At 41.7% G+C, this 19484-nt stretch overlaps 1 protein-coding gene across 1 annotated transcript in view; it reads left to right on the top strand.

The window, feature by feature from the left end:
- The window catches only part of CUX2 (cut like homeobox 2), a 253849-nt gene that overhangs the window by 151273 nt on the left and 83092 nt on the right, over nucleotides 1-19484 (top strand). The window contains exon 7 of the mRNA XM_040352486.1: nucleotides 5542-5608. Within this exon, the coding sequence (XP_040208420.1) occupies nucleotides 5542-5608 (67 nt within the window). The remainder of the gene's footprint in view (nucleotides 1-5541; nucleotides 5609-19484) is intronic.

Below are 19484 nucleotides of genomic sequence, written 5' to 3' on the forward strand. Positions count from 1 at the left end.
CCCCTAGCTGGCATGTAGCCTGGGCCACTATGTCTGTTCAGACAGGATGGCTGTAGTACCCATATATCCCCCCTTGAAGGGGCTGGTACATAAAAAAAAAAAAAAAAAAAAATGCCCTTAATCCTGTGCAAAGCATTGTCTTCCATGAGTAGCTGCAAGTCTTATCTGTTTTTCCACTACTATGGGCAGTAAAAGACATGCCTGATGTTTTCGCTTACCATGCTTTCCAAAGACGGAAGCTTAAGTGTTAGCTGGTCTATTGTGCGTCCCACTTCCTCAGCTTCAGGCTCTACCATGTCGCACGTGCTCACCGGCTCAGTGCAGTCGCAGAGAGGGCTCTTCAAAAAGGCCCAGACGTCAGAGCTCTGTAAAGCTAGGGGGACACAAACGCAAGCACCTTGTGTGAGTTGGATACAGATTCATCTAAGACGCCTACTCCGCATCTAGCTGTGCAGATTAGCAGGCATTGTTGCTGCCAGACTATGTTCAGCTGTTGATGCACCTGGGTTAAGCTCCTCTGCTTTTAGCTTAGGACTTTGGTCTCCCCATTGAATAAGGTCAGGGGTAGGAATATAAAAAGTAATCGCCACCTGAACCTGGTGGCCCCTTATTCTCCCCTGTAGAGACAGCTCACAGATTGAGCCATCAGACCTGTCAGGCAATCAATGCAGCCTCCCCCAACATTGCAGCCACTCTGCATGTGTTTTGTTTTTTGCATCACATTTGTTGTTCTACAAGAGGTTAACTGCTATGTTTGCAGCATCCTCACAAGAAGCAAAAAAAAAAAAAAGCAGGGTGTGTCCCTTTTCCTGCTTTAATCCTTAAACAAAGGGATTAGAAGAGCTGGGGATGAAGGTTCACTGTCAGAGGACAGGAGACAGGAGCTGCAGCCTAACGAGGAGAAGCTATCAATAGCCCTACAGGTTCTGATTGCACCTGCAGTCTTTTCAGAGATTCATGCTGCATATAATTTCCCTCTGCCTACTCGGCCAAAGCCTCTATCTTCTCCTTAGAGTGTAAAGAGAGGTTTTCCTATAGGTGGCTAGTAAGACCTCCATATGGTCCTCAGCCTGGTGTCGGCTTCAGGCTAACCAAATGCACATCTGAGGGATGCACAGTTGCTGGTACACATTGCTAACGTCTCTTAATTGAGGAAACGCACATCTACAGAGGATAACTTCCTTTTTACCAGTCCGCATGTTGCATAAGATACATGAGTTTGGAATGCATGTGGGATAAAAACAAGTAACAAAGCATGTTTTATTGTGGATCGCATAAGGATACATGTTTCTGTCTGTATGGTGTTGCATGTTTGTTAGAGTTGCATAGAAATGCTTGAGTGCATAAAGATGCTAGTTACCTGATCACTCAAGTCCTGGATTACCCAAGGATATTTGGTCACACAGAGAGACTTGTTTCCACAGAAAGGCCTAAAATCGCATAAAGACGTTTTTATGTATAAAAATGCTGGATCACACACACATGGTTACCTGATCACCCAAATCCTTCATTACCCAAGGATGTTTGGTCACACAGAAGTGGTTTGTTTCCACAGAAAGGCCTAAAATCGCATAAAGACGTTTGTATGTATAAAAATGCTGGATCACACACACATGGTTACCTGATCACCCAAATCCTTGATTACCCAAGGATGTTTGGTCACACAGAAGTGGTTTGTTTCCACAGAAATGCCTAAAATCGCATAAAGTTGCTTGGATGCAAAAAAGATGCTGCATCACACATGGTTACCTGATCATCTGCGTCCTGGATTACCCAAGGATATTTGTTCACACAGAGAGGCTTGTTTCCACAGAAGTGCCTAAGTTCGCATAAAGATGCTTGTATGCATAAAGATGCTTGTATGCATAAAAATGCTGGAATCACACATGATTACTTGATCACCCAAGTCCTTGATTCCCCAAGGATATTTGGTCACACAAAGAGGCTTGTTTCCACAGAAATGCCTAGAATCGCATAAAGAGGCTTGAAGGCATAAAAATGCTGAATCACACATGATTACCCGATCACCCAAGTCCTTGATTACTCGAGGATATTTTGGTCGCACAGAGAGGCTTGTTTCTACAAGAATGCCTAAAGATCGCTTAAAGATGCTTGAATGCAAAAAGAAGCTGGATCACACATGGTTGTCGGATCAACAGCGTCCTGGATTACCCAAGGATACTTGATCACATAGAGAGGCTTGTTTCACAGAAATGCCTAAAGTCGCATTAAGATGCTTGAGTGCATAAGGATGCTGGATCGCACAGGGGTGCTTGGTCACACAAGAGTCCTTGGTCACACAAGGGTTCTTGTCCGCACAGTAGTGCTTAAAATGCATAAGATGTTGATCGCATGGAAGATGCTAAATCGCATAAGGATGCATGATTACTTTAAAGTTGCACATGGCGGCCTAATTAAGCAATACAGGATTCCTTGTGTTTGCATAGAAATACGTGTCTGCATGGGTTCATGTTGCACATTGTTGCATAATACGTTTATATCGCATGCTTGCTTGCAAGATGCTTGTTCCAGAGCACACATGCTATATGCATGTTTTTCTTAAAACATATTTATATGAATTCATGCTTCCAGGAACACACGCTGCCATGTACACACACTTCCATTGAGGCATATGGCTTTAACACTTGCCACATACACACATGGGGAGCCAGCTGCATATGTGTTTATTTACTTGGGTCTGCAGAGGTTGTCTGCGTTTCGCAGGGGAACAGCACTATCTCCAGTTGGTGGTCTTGCCCTTTTGGGTTAGCCTCCGTGCCTGGGTTGTCAGGGTGCTAGGGCCCGCCTCTAGCAGGTCTGTAGGCCCAGGGTATAGCAATAATGGCATACCGAAGCAAACTCCTGCTGATGGGTCAGTCAGTAGCATGGCTGGACCTAAGGGTGTCCAGCATGGTCAAGTATCTGGAACTCTAAAGATACATTCTTTCATTTGACAAGAAGCTGGGTATGTTTGGCAGTCCAAAAAGGAGAGTTTTTTTGGCCTCAGACAAGACCATCGCTATAAGAAAACTGGTCTATGTGGTCACAACAAGGAACAGTTCCTTACTTTTGGCCTTTTGATTAAGGCACTAGGAAAGATGCTGGCTTCATTCAAGACAGTTCCCTATACTAACTTTTATTCAGGGCTGTTATAAACAGTATTTTGTCGGCCTAGAAAGAGTGGATCTTGACCTAGCATTATCCAAAGAACCAGGTCCCAGAGATATGCTGGAATTCCTCTTGGTGATTCTTAACTAAAAGGGTTTGCCAGGTCAGGAAGAGACCATGGCCCAGGGGAAGTAGTCAAGCTCCAAGGGAGCCTTATCTGTCAGCTAGAGCTACCGATGGAGCATCTGGCTTAGGGGCCTGAACGTTCAGGTGGCAGGTTGGTTCTGTCAGAGTACAATCAGACTATGCCATACTAGTGATTTACTTAGTTTACCAAGGAGGAGCTTGTGCCTTGCCTATTGACATTCGTCATTTCATGAAATGCAGAATTGGCAGGCGATTCGCTGGAGCCGTCAACAAGTGTCTCCGGGAGAATGACCTCTACACCCCGACTGTTTTCCTGACCAAATGTCACAGAAATAGTACCCTGTACATAAGATGTATTGGCGTCCAGGCTCAACAAGAGATTGAACAGCTTGGGGTCAAGGATAAAGGATCCACCCGCATGCGGGGCAGATGTGTTTGTAATCCGAGGGGGGGGACCAGTTGTCACTGGTTGTGTCTCTCCCCCCAGTGCCGCGACTTTTGTGGCTTCTATGCAACATTTAGAGGAGAACGGAAGCTGGCCTGATTACTCCGGCATAACCCTGACGACCTCTCGGTGCAGGAACAGTAAGGGTGGTAGTAGAGGACCCACAGTCCCTTACATCTTGTCCAGGCCTACTTTGCAGGGGGTATTACATTCTGCCTTGCAACAGGTGAATTAATGGTCTGGCTATTATAGACCACATTCTCGAGGATCGGGGCTTTCAGAATCAGCGGCAATTCCCTTGATTCATACAAGAGAGCTGGCCTCCAGGACCAGATATACTACGGTCTGGAAGGCCCATGTTCCTGGTGTGAAACCAGATGGTGGCATCCGTGGAAGTTTGTCAAAGGTAAAATTCCTGCCTTCCTACATTTGGAAAGGAGACGGAGCTAGCCTTAAGTTATATCAAGGATCCGATCTCGGCCTTGCTTCCAAAGGTCGATTACTTCACACTCTTTGGTCCGGGCTGTTATACAAGGGGTGATGTGCATAAGTCCACCAGTTGGGTCGCCCTTGTGCTCGGAGGATTGGCTCTAGTTTTGTCGGCTTACAGGGTCAGCTCCTTGGGCCGATGCACCATATTTCTCTTCATCCTTTAACAAGGAATTGGTGTTCTTGGTTGTGGTAGCCTCCAAGAGTTTCAGTATTGGCAACTTTCTTGGTATAGAGCCATACTCAATTATTCTTACAAGTAGAGTGATTTTCATCCTCACCCAACCTTATTTACTAGAAGGATCTAGTATTCATTTGAATCTAGATATTCTTACCTTCCCTTTTTTCAAAACCTTGTTTCACGGAAGGAAAGGTTATTGCTTTTCTCTCAATTGAGATGAGAGCAGTTAAATACCTATCTGAAGGTTTCAGATATAGAAAGCTGACGTTTTTATTGGGCTGCCAGAAGACCCTAGATGGGCAGGCAGTGTTCAGGTCAGCTATTAAAATGGTTACACTCTCTCTCTCGTTGGAGTAAGAAGGGTCTAGGCCTATCTGAAGCGGCTGCTCGGATACGGAAAACTGATGTTGTTGCGCTACCAGGAGGCCCCAGGAAAGGGCAGGCAGCGTCTAAAATCAACTGTTTTTAAGGTTGATTCATCAGGTTATTATTCAGGCTTGTGGTTAGAGTAGGATTCCCCCTGTTTTTTTGTGGGGGTGCTCCCTACCAGGATGGTAAGCGCTTTATGCGCAATGCATTTCCAAGCCTTTATGACGCAGATTTTCAAGGCCGCAACTTGGTCATCTGTGCTTACGTTCACTAACTCCTATCAGGTGAACATAAGACGGCAAGAGGATGCAGCTTTTTGGCGCAGTATGCTGCAGGCAGCATTATAGGTCCTCACGTCTGATGGCGGTCTGCGTTGTTGGTGTCTCCCTCCCCTCAGTAAGCATTGCTTTGGGACATCCCACATGTAATGGCTATGCAGCTCTGTGTCCCGTGATGTACGATAAAGAAAATAGGATTTTTATAACAGCTTACCTGTAAAATCCTTTTCTTGGAGTACATCACGGGACACAGAGCTCCCACCCCTCTTGTCTGGGGATATTGGGACACTTATTGCTTTGCTACAAAAACTGAGGAACTCCCAGTAGGGGAGGGGTTATATAGGGAGGGAACTTCCTGTTTAATTGATTACACCAGTGTCCATCACCTGAAGGTAGACTCTATAACCCACATGTAATGGCTATGCAGCTCTGTGTCCCGTGATGTACTCCAAGAAAAGGATTTTACAGGTAAGCTGTTATAAAAATCCTATTTTTATCCAGTGTCTTCTGGTCTTGTCATACAGCACTGAAAACAACGCAGAGGGAGCTTCTGGACTTACGGTGCCAGTATGATAAAGAGACAGCATCTAAGTAAGTTTCATGTTGTGTTTGTATGTTGTGTTTTTTTTTTTTTTTTTTGTTTTTTGTTTTTTTTTGTTCTGGCTTGTGCTGTTATGCAAAAAAAACCTACCTTTCTGTTTATCATCAGCTTGAAGTATTTAACAGGCAACCTCTCAGAAAGCTGTATTCTTCAGAGAGAGGCAGGTGGACAAGTGATAGAAATGACCTAGTTCAATTATACTGTATGAATCTGTCCTAGTAAAAGGTCAGTGGTGCTTACTTGGTATTTTTATACTCATTTTGATGAGAAGAGGATTGGGAGATGAGGTCAGCAGTTTGTGGTACACATTTATGCTGATTTTAAAATGCTTTGTCCTAATAATTAAAGTTTGTCCAGGTTTGATAGGCATACATAAATGTCCAATTCATAGGATATAAAATTTAATGTTTTCATTACAGTAAACCCATACAGTTGTGTGAAAAAGTATTTGCCCCTTTTCTGATTACATTTTTGCATATGTGTCACACTTAAATGACTCAGATCATCAAAAATGTTTGATATTACTCAAAAATAACCAGAGTAAATACAAAATGCAATTTTTAAATGATGGTTTCATTTATTAAGGCAAAAAAACTGTCCAAACCTGCCTGGCTTTATGTGAAAAAGTAATTGCCCCTTAAACCTAATAACTGGTTTGCCACCCTTGGCGGCAACAACTGCAATCAAGTGTTTGTGATAACTGGCAATGAGTCTTTCACATTGCCGTGGAGCAATTTTGGCCCACTCTTCTTTGCAGAATTGTTTTAATTCAGCCATATTGGGGGGTTTTCCAGCATGAGCGGCCTGTGTAAGGTCATGATACGGCATCTCAATTGGATTTAAGTCCGGACTTTGGCTAGGCCACTCCAAAACCTAAATTTTGCTTTGTTTGAACCATTTGGAGGTGGACTTGCTGTTGTGCTTCGGATCATTGTCCTGCTGCACAACCCAAGTGCACTTGAGCTTGACGTCACAAAGTGATGGCCAGACATTCTCCTTTAGGATTTTCTGGTAGAGCTCAGAATTCATGGTTCCGTCAATTATGGTAAGTCGTCCAGGTCCTGAAGCTGCAAAGTAGCCCCAGACCATCACACTATCACCACCATGTCTGACTGTTGGTATGATGTTCTTGTTATGAAATGCTGTATTTGTTTTATGCCAGATGTAACGGGAAGCACACCTTCCAAAAATATTAAAATGTGTTTGATGATCTGAATCATTTAAGTGTGAGAAATATGCAAAAAAAATAATAAATCAGGAAGCGGGCAAATACTTTTTCACACAACTGTATGTGGTGTATTCTATGTGAGGCACATTCAGCACTCCAGATGTAGAGAAACTGCAAATCCTATCTTCCGTCTGCCTCTGGGGGTCATTCCTGTGCATGTCAGTTTTGCAATGCCTTTTGGGACTTGGTGTCGCACAACAGCTAGAACAGTTAAAGGGGCACACAATTTGGACCCCACACACACACGGGACAATAGCTGCCCTAAATAATAGATTTTATGTTCTTTAACCACTAAAGGACTGAGCCTCTTTTTGAGATTTGGTGTTTACCCTTTGGAATTACAAAAAAATAAGACTACAGTAAAGTTAGCCCAATTTTTTTCTATATTATGAAAGATAATGTTACTACTGACGGCTCCGGTAAGCGGCGGGGGGGGGGCCTCTCCCACCCCGATAAAAGTGATCTTGCGGCGAATCTGCTGCTGAGACCACTTTTATCTGAAAGCTAGCTGCTGCCATAACCCCGGTATTTCTCTTCAAACAGCCTCCGTATAATGACAGCGGGCAGTCGGTAAGTGGGGGAAAAAAGTTGGTTACTGCACCCTTAAGAAATTGGCTTACCCATGGATTGTGGTGGGAAGGTCGGAGTTACACATGTCCCTTTGAGAATCTTCCATGGCGCATGGCATATACAAATGATTGCAGTTGACCGACATCAGACTGGCAAGCTCCTGTCCCTCCCACCCTTTGTTGCAGACACCTTATGTGGTATGTCCCCCTTGGATCAAGGGGGGACTTTTGGTTATGATTAATTTGATTATTTTGTTTGAATTCTTATGACGTGTGATATGTGTTTTGAAATTATTTTATTGCAGTATACAGTTGATTTTAAAACAGATAATAATGTATTAATTATTAACCAGACTCTTCTCCTTCTGGGTGGACATCATATGACGTCCATCCGGTCACAGCGATCGGTGGTAAGTGAGGAAAGGAAAGCTGATAACTGGCCTTCCTGTGACAGGGGACATTTAAACTGATAGTCAGGGCACTAATCAGCAGTGCCCTGATTATCACTGCAGCCCTGTCAGTGCCAATGAGTGTCCATCAGTGAAGTATATCAGTGTCCATCAGTGCAGCATATCAGTGCATCATATCAGTGCCCATTGGTGCATCGTATCAGTACCACCTTATTGGTGCAGCATATCAGCACCTTTTAGCGCTGCCTATCAGTGCAACCTTATCAGTGCAGCCTCACCAGTGCCTCTTCTTCATTGCCCATCAGTGCAGCTTATCAGTGCCACCTCATTAGTGGCCATCAGTGCAGCCTCATCGGTCCCATCAGCGCAGCCTCATCAGTGTCCATTAGTACAGCCTCATCAGTGCCCATTAATGCAGCCTATCAGTGCAGCCTATTACTGCCCATCAGTGCAACCTTATCAGTGCACATCAGTGAAGAAAAAATACAAATTTGCTAAATTCTATAAGAGAAATGAAGAAAAAAATTTTTTGTTTTCAAAATCTTCTGTCTTTTTTTGTTTGTTTGGCAAAAAAATTAAAAGCCCAGTGGTAATTATTTACCACTAATGGAAAGATTTGTCTCAAAATAAATTATAAAAATTTAATTTGTGTACAGTGTTGCATGACTGAGTAAAACCGTGTTCACTCTGCTCAGTTTATAAATGAACACGAGCCTCTGTCTCCTGTTCATTGATCTTTAGTGCTGAGAAAGGGACTGGGGAATGTGTCCTCAGTCCCTTTGTCTGTCTCCAAAAGGGGAGATGTCAGGGGTCTGACACCTCACCAAAGCCCCCCCAAAAAATTATTGTAAACAAATAATTAAAAAAAAGTGTAAAAAATGTAATAAACTACTGACACCACTCTCCCCTGCCCTACCAACACTGTCCAATGTCCCAACTCCCTCCCCCCAAAAAGCATTGTAAAATAAAATTAAAAACAAATTGAATTGTAAAAAAATCTATTATTAAAAATAAAAAAATGACTAAAATATTTGGGGTTGCGGGCGGGAAGTGCCGCCTCCCTGAAATTATTTTTTGCAGCTTGGGATGTATGTTTAACTTTAGTCAGAGTTGCAGTTTGTTTTTATTTACAGACATCCCTTATCCGCATAGGCAGTTTTTGATAAAGGTGAACTAACCCTCGAAAGCAGTAATAAAAAAAAAGAAAAATTGGGCCCTGGGCAGTTTAAAGGGGTTGTAAAGGAAAACATTTTTTTTCCCTAAATAGCTTCCTTTACCTTAGTGCAGTCCTCCTTCACTTATCTCATCCTTCGATTTTGCTTTTAAATGTCCTTATTTCTTCTGAGAAATGCTCACTTCCTGTTCTTCTGTCTGTAACTCCACACCGTAATGCGAGGCTTTCTTCCTGGTGTGGAGAAAGCCTCTTGAGGGGGGAGGCAGCGAGCAGGCAAGTCGGGACACTCTCGACTTTGCAGATAGAGAAAGGAGCAGTGTGTTAGTGGGTGTCCTGACCCTCCTGCTCGCCCCCTCAAGAGGCTTTCTCCACACCAGGAAGAAAACCTTGCATTACGGTGATGAGTTACAGACAGAAGAACAGGAAGTGAGGATTTCTCAGAAGAAATAGGGACATTTAAAAGCAAAATCGAAGGATGAGGTAAGTGAAGGAGGACTGCACTAAGGTAAAGGAAGCTATTTAGGGAAAAAAGAATTTCCTTTACAACCCCTTTAAGTCATAATGTGCTAGTTCGCATACTTCAGTGTGCCATCCATTCAGAACGCAGTGTGGATGCTATAAATGTTAATATCTCCTAAACGGTACACATTTAGGAGGTATTCACTGTACCTACAGGTAAGGCTTATAGCCTTACCTGTGGATTTAAGTCATAACGCATAGAATGCATTAAAGTTAAAAAAAAAAATAATTCTGCTTTTAGAACCACTTTAATCCTAACGATAATTATAGTTTTCAAGTCATCCAATGGCGCTAGTCTGTCTGCAGATAACTCTTTACATGCAGTAATAATATTCATAAAAATTTGAAAACCTTATTTTTTAATTATCATGTGGTTCAAGAAGGCACTTAATAAACCTGTAGGTAAAAAGGGAGCATGATTGAAGTATTTGGCTCCCACTGGACTCACACATTTGAAAATGTTGTCTTTCAGATTATTCTGCGTCTTCCTATATGTATATCCATTTTTCGTTTTTTATCTGATCTGTGCTATGAATATTAATAGCTGAATAAACCCCCACCTGATGTTAATCACACTCTCAATTTCAAGTGTAAAAAGATATGTGTAGAGTGCTTGCTTCCAAAAACAATTCCTGGGATGATTAAAGTGTGAAGCAGGGAATCCTATAAGATCAAGCTGTGATGTGGTGCTGGCATGTCTCCTAGTGTCTGTGTCTAAGAACCTGGCAGCCGTGTCTGTCTGAATGGAATTCTGACATGGCAAATGATCCAGTCTGTCTTGCTGTCCGAAGGAGCCAGACCCAGGGTCACTTGGATTCACATTAGACCTAATAATGTTTGATAGATTGTTCCCTCAGCAGTTACACACAGTAAGGCTCTGGCGGCATTGCTGCTGAAATAGTAATAAATATTAGTAGAGTGTTTCTGTATTGGAAAGATTGCAGAGATGTTTTAACTACACAGTGGATTTACACAAATAATTTGCATTGTTCACATTCATTATCAGTTCTCTGCAGTTAGAAGTTACAGAAAGCATCAGTGGGTGCCATAAGCATTTAAAATTGTAAACATCATTTTTGTCATTTGTATGGTTTCCCTCCTATTACCCTCTGTAAATGTAAGTGTGCCTCAGATTGCTGACACAGCAGTCTGAATCACAGCAAACATGGTTGTCCTCTTTTCGTGAGGCTGGGATATAAGAAAAGGATTATGGGAATGCAGGGCTGTTGCCTTTTCATCAAAGGGAATATGTGCTGCCTTTGTCGGGATTACATTCTGAATTACTATATTGGTAAGAGGAAATACATATTTCTCAAACAATAGCAGTTTAGAAACCTTTTACAATGGTCTAGAGTTATTAGTGGGTGCAGAATAATCATTGTGCAAGTAAAAGATCTCTGGTAGAAGCAGGTGGGGTTCAGTATCAGAGGTTATGAAGGTTAGGATGCTGGTACTTTACTCTGTTTAGGCCCACTTTTTAAGAGTTTAGGACGTTTATGAAGTTTGGGGAAGTTAAAGGAAGGATTAGCATGTTTAATAAAATAAAAAATCTGTGGGAATCTGGCTACTCCCCCTCTTTAACCTCCCGGGCGGTATGATTATTTCAGATTTTAGGTGCTGAAAGCAGTACCATTATTTTGCATGGAAATTTGGCGTTTTACATTGTAGGCCTGTAATTCTTAGGAATAACTCACTTAAATCTGTCCAAACAAGAGTCTAGTAGACATCCCGAGTATGATAAAGTTTGAAAAACAAAATCATAAATTATAATATAATAAATAACTATAAATTATTATAACAAATAATAATGTAATTATAGTAAAAATTATTCAATAATGTAATCAAATCAAAAACACTGAAATGTGCTCAGTTGCAGAATTGTCGCGGTCATTACTTTTATTTTTTTATGACGAATTTCCCCACAAATCGCTATCGCACAATTCTGCAAGTGATTCTAATTTATTATCGCTGTTTTCTAGCAGCTCTAAAACCACTTTTGACATAAAAAGACACTTTTGGTTGCTATGGACAATCTACAGTTTGCAGGCAGAAAGAACAGTTTTTATTATATAAAAGTACATGCAGGACACTGGGCAGACCACTAGGGACAAAGGGGGTGTGTATTTTTTACATACAGTGCTGTAATCTATAAGATTACAGTATACTGTATGTATTGTGTTTATTTACTTTTTTTAATTTGGCGCCGTTCTCTGCCCCCGTGCGTCGTAACGTCGCAGGGAATGGATATCGGCGGCACACAGGGACACTGTGTGAATCGAGCGAGGACCCGCTCGCTCACACAGCAGGGATGGATACAGGGACAAGGTAAGTAACTTTGTCTGTGGCTGCTGCGAGCCAACTCCGAGTCTGGCTCGGGGATATCGCTTTTGGTAAAGAAATCTTACCCCGAGCCAGACTCGGGAATGCCGCCAGGGGGGTTAAAGTAAAGCTGACACAAACTTCAGCAATGGAAACTGGACAAAATTGGTGAACAAATACATAGGCTGAAATTGAGGTAAATAGCTAAATACATATTTACAATACATAAAATGTATGTAATCTGGTTAATTGCGAAAATCATTCTCTCTCCCTATCTAGTCCTGAGATTTACCAAGCCCTACCACGCAGGTTAGCCAGCCTAGTGACCCTACTTTTGTCTACTGCAGTTGGGCAACGCAGCCGGGTCTTTTCATTTCCCCCAGCCTGTGATTGGACAATGAAGAAGAAGCAACAGCCTTGCCCCAAGTGCTGTTGTATAAGGTCATTACAAGAGTCTGGACTAGACTTCATGGACTCTTATTTTTTTGGCCTGGCACTCCTTCCATATATGCATGTCTTTTTATGGTAACCTGATGTATTACCCAAATTAGGGTAGCCTTGCCTGCTGTGAGCAGCCTAACCTGAGCCAGATATGTTTTAAATTCAGGTATTTACACCTGAATTTAAAATGATACCATATATGATTTTTTTAATACATATATAACTTAGTTGTTTTATATGGCTGGCTGAAATTTAGCTTTAAGTTGCCCTAAAAAAAAGGCATATCAAAATTATCAATAGATCCCGCAATAGAGGAAACTAAAGTAATATGCTCATTTCAACTTTTACCTTATGTGTTTCATCACATAAGAACATATAGCGGCTCAGTAGGGGACAATATTAATCTCTACTTTATGTCCCTTGCACACTGATGGACCGATCAGGTCCGCCTGTCAGTTTTTCAGACAGACCCCACTGGACCATCCGTTATTCTCTATGGAGCAGCGGATTGCAGCGGACATGTGTTCGTTGACACCCTGTCCACTTAAAACAGACATGTTCTTCAATCCGTCTGGCGGATCCATCCGGCAGCCCCATAGAGAACAGAGGGCTGTGTCTGCTCTGTATCAGTGGAGCAGACACAGACCTGTCATCTGCCTGCTTAGCTGGGATCAACAGGGAGACCCCTTGCTGAGCAGGTAGATCTGCTGGCGGATTTTGCCAGTGTGAAAGGGTGTAAAAGTTAATATTTACATTCAGCTGCGTTTGTAAGTGTATCTACTCATCACTTTGACATGCCCTTTTCACTACATTTTTTTCATCAGTTTCCAATGCCCAAGTTTGCGACAGGTTCAATTTAAAAAGAAGGTATAGGGGTTGATTTACTAAAGGCAAATATACTTTGCACTACAAGTGAACTCCAAGTGCACTTCGAAGTGCATTTGGAAGTGCAGTCGCTTTAGATCTAAGTGGAAGATCTGAAATGAGGGAAAGCTCTGCTGATTTCTATCATCCTAAAATGTGCAAGCAAAAATGCTGTTTTTTATTTTCCTTGCATGTCCCCCTCAGATCTACAGTGACCCCACTTTTAGTGCAAAATGGATTTGCCTTTAGAAAATAAACCCCAAAGTGTCCAATTCCATATAACACAGCCACTTCTCAGTGTAACCTCACCTGCATGCAAACCTCCAGCAATGGGGTGGATTTACTACAGGTAAAAAGACTTTGCAAGTGCAGCTGCTCCAGAGCTTAGTAAAAACAAAGAAGCTCTGATGACTTTCATCATTCAATCATGTGCAAGCAAAAATGTTTTTTTATTTATTTTTCTTACACGTGATTGGGTATCCTTTGCAAAGTGAAACCTCATTTACTAAGCTCTGGAGCAACTGCACTTGCAGAGTGCAAAGCCTATTTGCCTTTAGTAAATCAACCCCACTATGTCCCTGTGAATAATCCATGTGTGCAAGAGTTGCCACCGATCCTCTGTGATACCCCAGACCAAATAACCAAACCTGCACTCAACCAGATCTATATGCCTGTCTTTCACAGAAGAGGTATATTCACTTTATCAGCCTTAGAAGGAAATCCCCCACTGCCTGTGTGGATTGCCTCTTCATATTTTAGGAAGATCAGTTACAGCATGGAAAAAGAAATCCCACATGGCATAATATCACTTTAAAAAGGATATACAGTGCCTTGAAAAAGTATTTATACCCCCTGAAATTTTCCAGATTTTGTCAGGTGACAACCAAAAACATAAATGTATTTTATTGTTTTTTTTATGATAGACCAACACAAAGTGGCACATAATTGTGAAGTGAAAGGAAAATGATCAATGGTTTTCATTTTTTCTACAAATGAATATGTGAAAAGTGTGGCGTGCATTTATTTTGTTCTAAACCTCCTTTACTCTGATACCACTAACTAAAATTTAGTGGAACCAATTGCCTTCAGAAGTCACCTAATTATTAAATAGAGTCCACCTATGTGTAATTGAATCTCAGTATAAATACAACTGTTCTGTGAACCCTTCAGAGGTTTGTTAGAGAACCTTAGTGAACAAACAACATCATGAATTTCAAGGAACACACCAGACAGGTCAGGGATAAAGTTGTGAAGACGTTTAAAGCAGAGTTAGTTATTTCTAGAAATTTTGAGGTGAATGGGAGCAATGAGATGGGTCTTAAATTATTCAGGTTGGTGGAGTCCAGTGAGGGCTTTTTAGGTATGGGAGTAATCTGTGCATGTTCAGAGGTGAGGGGAAGGTGCCACTAGAGAGAAAGAGATTGAAGTGCGGGAGCATAGGATAGAATGAGAGAGTGACCTTAGAAGTTGTGAGAGAACAGGATCCAGGGGACAGTTGGTTAGGTGGGCATCTGAGAAATTTTGTAACCTCTTCGGTAGTAGCCATTTTAAAAGAGGAGAGTGTTGACTGTGCTGTTAGGCAAAGTATGTTGAGTGGGGAAGGTATACGCACAGTGGAGGTGTCTTCACGTATTGCATCAATCTTATCTTTGAATTGATTGGCAATCTCTTGGGCAATGAGTGAGTTAGAGGGGGAGGGGGGGAAGCAGAGATTTAAAAGTTGAGAAGAGCTGACGGGATTGGATGACAAGGTATTAATGAGAGAGACAAAGTAGGCTTGTTTGGCAGCATGGAGGCAGGAATTGTATCTTAGGAGGGCAGGTTTATATAGGTGTATATCCTGCAGGCATTTTGTTTTACGCCACAGTCATTCAAGAGCACAGCAATGACTCTTGAGGGGCCTAATCTTGAGGGGCCTAATCCTCAAAAACCCGGCGCAACGTAACTTTTTCCATTTAAGTTACACCGCCGCAAAATCTCTAACTAAGTGCCCGATCCACAAAGCACTTACCTAGAAATTTTGAGCGGTGTAACTTAAATCCGGCCGGCGCAAGGCGTTCCTCTTCTCCAGAGGGCGATTACCATTTAAATGAGGCGCGCTCCCGCGCCGGCCGTACTGCGCATGCTCGTGACGTCATTTTCCCGACGTGCATAGCGCAAAATTACGTTACGTTGGGCTTTGTGGATTGCGACGGGATAATAAAGTTGCGTCGGGTAAAAAAAAAGATACAGCGCCAAAAAAAAAAATTTAAATAAAAAAAAATTGCGTCGCTAGCAAGAAAGGTCTGTTTTTACAAGGTGTAAACAGTTTACACCTTGTAAAAGCAGCCCTAATTTTGCGTTTGCAAAATAAAACTTACGGAGAAAAAACGAAGCTGAAAAGCTTTGTGGATCTCCGTAAGTCCTAATTTGCATACCCGAGGCGGCATTTCGACGCGAAATGCCCCCAGCGGCGGATGCGGTACTGCATCCTAAGATCCGACAGTGTAATTCAATTACACATGTCGGATCTTCGTCCTAACTATGGGAAAATTCTGTGGATCAGTTCCATAGTTAGGACCAGGGATACGACGGAGTAACAGCAGTTACTCCGTCATATCTCTTTTGAGGATTTGGCCCGAGATTTCTAGTGCTGTCAGTTTGCCAGTTCAGGGCCTGATTCTGCATATAGTTAGAGGAGCAAGTGCGTCCACTGAGAATGAGAGTGAACTGTTGTAGGTGGCCAGGTCAGGACAGGGGAGAGATTATGTCATATAGGTGGTGGTCAGTAGCAGAATAGAGAAGAAAAGGATTAAAGTGGCGAAAGTTCCTACAAGTAATCGTTTGCTGCTTGGAGGGATGGGTGGTTGGAGACAAGGATACAGCTATGAATGTGTTGGGCCGCATTCATAGCTGTCTTGGGCCACAGGTTGGACTCTATTATACAGCACATAAAACAAACTACAAAAGTGTTGTATCATAATACATACATGCATATAAGATCAGTCAGGGCATGTTCATATATGGCTCATGTTCATATACAAAGCAGACCCCAGACAGTCAGAACATGGAAGCACCCAAGACCAGTCCCCTCCCACATGTGGACACAGATAGCGAAACTATCATTGTCTAGCATGGTACTGTACATCAAGCTAAGGTATTTTCTTCTGTACTGTAAATATAGATAGAATTGATGCCCCATAACCTCTGGTTTCATCTGTATCTGAATTTCTGACCCAATCAGCATTGTACTGGATGCATCTCCTGACAGTTTTCCAGATCTTTGACAGCTGTATAATGCAGGTGAAACAGTGGCCTAATATGCCTCTAACACACAGGCACAGCTGTTGCTTTGGGAGGATTGTATTAAAAGAACGTCTTGACTTCATTAAATGTACATTTGCTGGTTGTTATTTTAATTGGTGTGGTGCCATTCATTTTTATGAGTTTGGAACATCCTCTGGACCCCTTTGGCTCGATCCAGTAATGGAGGCTGCCAAATCTCACAGCTGTTGGTGTGGTTTGCCAGTCTTACAAACACATGGCAACACATTTCCTCCTCACATTATGCAACATAGAGAGAACACTTAATCTTATTACGCCAAAACAGATGTTCTTTGATAATTTGATAGGCTTTCCCTACCTAGACGTGCTGTAAATAATATTCTTTTCAATGGTGATTTGAAGAAATATGTGTATACAGTATGAGATTATTCTCATAATTATTATTAGAGTATTCTAAACTATCACATCCTAACCTTGCTAACTGCCAGAGCAAAGCTGTTGTGTTATATTATAATGTTCCTGGTATCTCTGACCCCAAACCCATGTTAGAGAGTAAAGTCTAATAATTGCCTTTGTTATGCCATCTTCATGAAGTGTATTGCTTTTAGTAAGTTCTGATGTTGCGTCATCATAATGTTAGCTTCAGATAAATGCAGACGCAGAATATCATTACTCTCCCATATCCTTGTTTTTTCTTATGCCGCATACAGACGGTCGTTTTTTGTGATGAAAAAAAAAATGACGTTTGAAGTGATGAAAAAAAACGACATTTTTGAAACTTCATTTTCAAAAACGATGGAGCATACACACCATCATTTTGAAAAATGATGAACAAAGTGACGGCACTCTAAAGGGGAAGTTCTATTCGCCTTGAGGCTGCTTTTAGCTGGTTACTTGTTAGTAAAAGATGATTCGTGCTTTTTTGTCTGTTAAAGCGTGATGAATGTGCTTACTCCATTATGAATGGTAGTTTTACCTCCCGTCTCAAAACTTGCTTCTGGGCATGTGCGGGTTTAAAAACGTCGTTTTGCCCACACACTATCATTTTCATTGACACAAAAAATGACATTTTGAAAAACGACACAAAAAATTCGAGCATGTTCGAATTTTTTTTTGGTCGTTTTTCTGAAGACATAAAACGACATTTTCCCCACACACTATCATTTTAAATGACGTTTTCAAAAACGTCATTTTTTTTCATCACAAAAAACGATCGTCTGTATGCGGCATTAGATTAGTTTGAGCCTTCACACATGAACACGGAAGGTTTTGAACGCTGCTCGTAGGGATGTTTGCCCTTTTTATTTTTCTGCCTCTAAACACTCCTGAATGTTAGCCTATGTGTCCAAGCATAGACATTTAGTAGAGTTGAGAGGCAGGGGCATTTAGATGCAGAAAAAAAAACACAGCCAATGCATCCATGAGCAGCAGCATGTTGTCATAAAATAATGCTAATTGCATGTTAACACTAGGCATGTTTAGTGCTTGAGCGTTAAACCATTTCAATGAAATAACCCCCAAGCTCTTGACTCGCCTAAACACGTTACAAGCATCAAGTGTTTTTTTCTGCCAAAAGCTGCTGCCAGGAGAAGAGCCATCTAGGAAAGATAGCAAAATGTCCAGTGTGCATGAGGTCTTATGCCGCGTACACACCATTACTTTATGTGATGAAAAAAAACAACGTTTTTAAAAACGTCACTTTAAATGACCGTGTGTGGGGGAAAACGTTGTTTTATGTCTTGTGAAAAACGACAAAAAAAAATTGAAGCATGCTTCAATTTTATGTGTCGTTTTTCAAAAGGTCGGTTTTTACTTCACAGAAATTGACCGTGTGTAGCAAAAAACGACGTTTTTACACCCGCGCATGCCCAGAAGCTAGTTATGAAGCGAGCTTCAATGGAAAAACGTGGTGAACGTAACCTCGCTTTGCTAGAGCATTGTGAAAAAACGATGGTGTGTAGGCAACTTCGTCTTTGAAAATTTAAGTTTCAAAAATTTCGTTTTTTTTCATCACATAAAGTGATGGTGTGTATGCAGCATTGTTCTTGTATGCAGGAAGGCTTCTGTGACCTGTATGCTCATGAGGTAGGGGAAAAGATCAGTAGAACTTCACTTGAAACAAGGATACCATTGGAATGCTCTTGGTTTTCTAGGTAGGTGCAGAGAGTACTGCAGCTCTAGCATCATTACCTTAGAAACTGGGGTAGCAGACGTAGTGACCGTTGCTGGCCTCATGACCACAGAAAACTTTGTTCAGAGCCTACTTACAGATTTATTGTTTCTTCATAGTTACATCTGTTTATTAGAAGAGGATTCCAGGTGACTATGCTTTGTAAGATGTTTGTGAGTAAGGTAGCTGTTGCTAATGTGAAGATTTGGGACTTGGACTTGCGATTGGTATCTCTATCCAAATAGGTAACTATTTGAGGTTTCTCCTTCTATTCAGATAATATACTTCTGTAGGTGAAGCACTGTACTTCTCTAGTCCAGACAAGGTAGGCAGGCAACAGAAGGCAGCAGCACCACCAATATCCAAAATAGCTCTTTGATTGTAGAATGCAAAGAGGAGTGCTGAATTGCATGGTCATGTGGACCTAGTGCGGAAATTGTTTACCAACCTTACTTTGTTATACAGGTAAAGTTGCCACATTTACTGGGAAAAAAATACTATCCTTATGATTTGGTCTCTAATAACAGTACAGTGGAACCTTGGATTATGAGCATAATCCATTCCAGGAGAATGCTTGTAATCCAAAGCACTCGCATATCAAAGAGAGTTTCCCCATAGAAGTCAATGGAAACGAAAATAATTGGTTCCACATTGACTTCTATAGCATGCAATACCGCATGTGGTATTTCCGAAATGCTCCAATTGGCTCCGACGCCCCCGCACCTCTGGCCAAATGGGGTACTGCACACCGCAGAGGCTTGAATCCTGCTTGTTTTGCAAGACAACATTCGCAAACCGAGTCAAGATTTAAAAAAAAAATTGTTAACCGCGTTACTCGCAATCCAAGGTTCCGGTGTATAAGCAAAAAGTCCCACATTCACTAGCTAAGCTAGTAAAATACTGTATAA

The sequence above is a fragment of the Rana temporaria genome, chromosome 1 (assembly GCF_905171775.1).
Source record: "Rana temporaria chromosome 1, aRanTem1.1, whole genome shotgun sequence".
In the NCBI taxonomy this organism is placed as follows: Eukaryota; Metazoa; Chordata; class Amphibia; order Anura; family Ranidae; genus Rana; species Rana temporaria.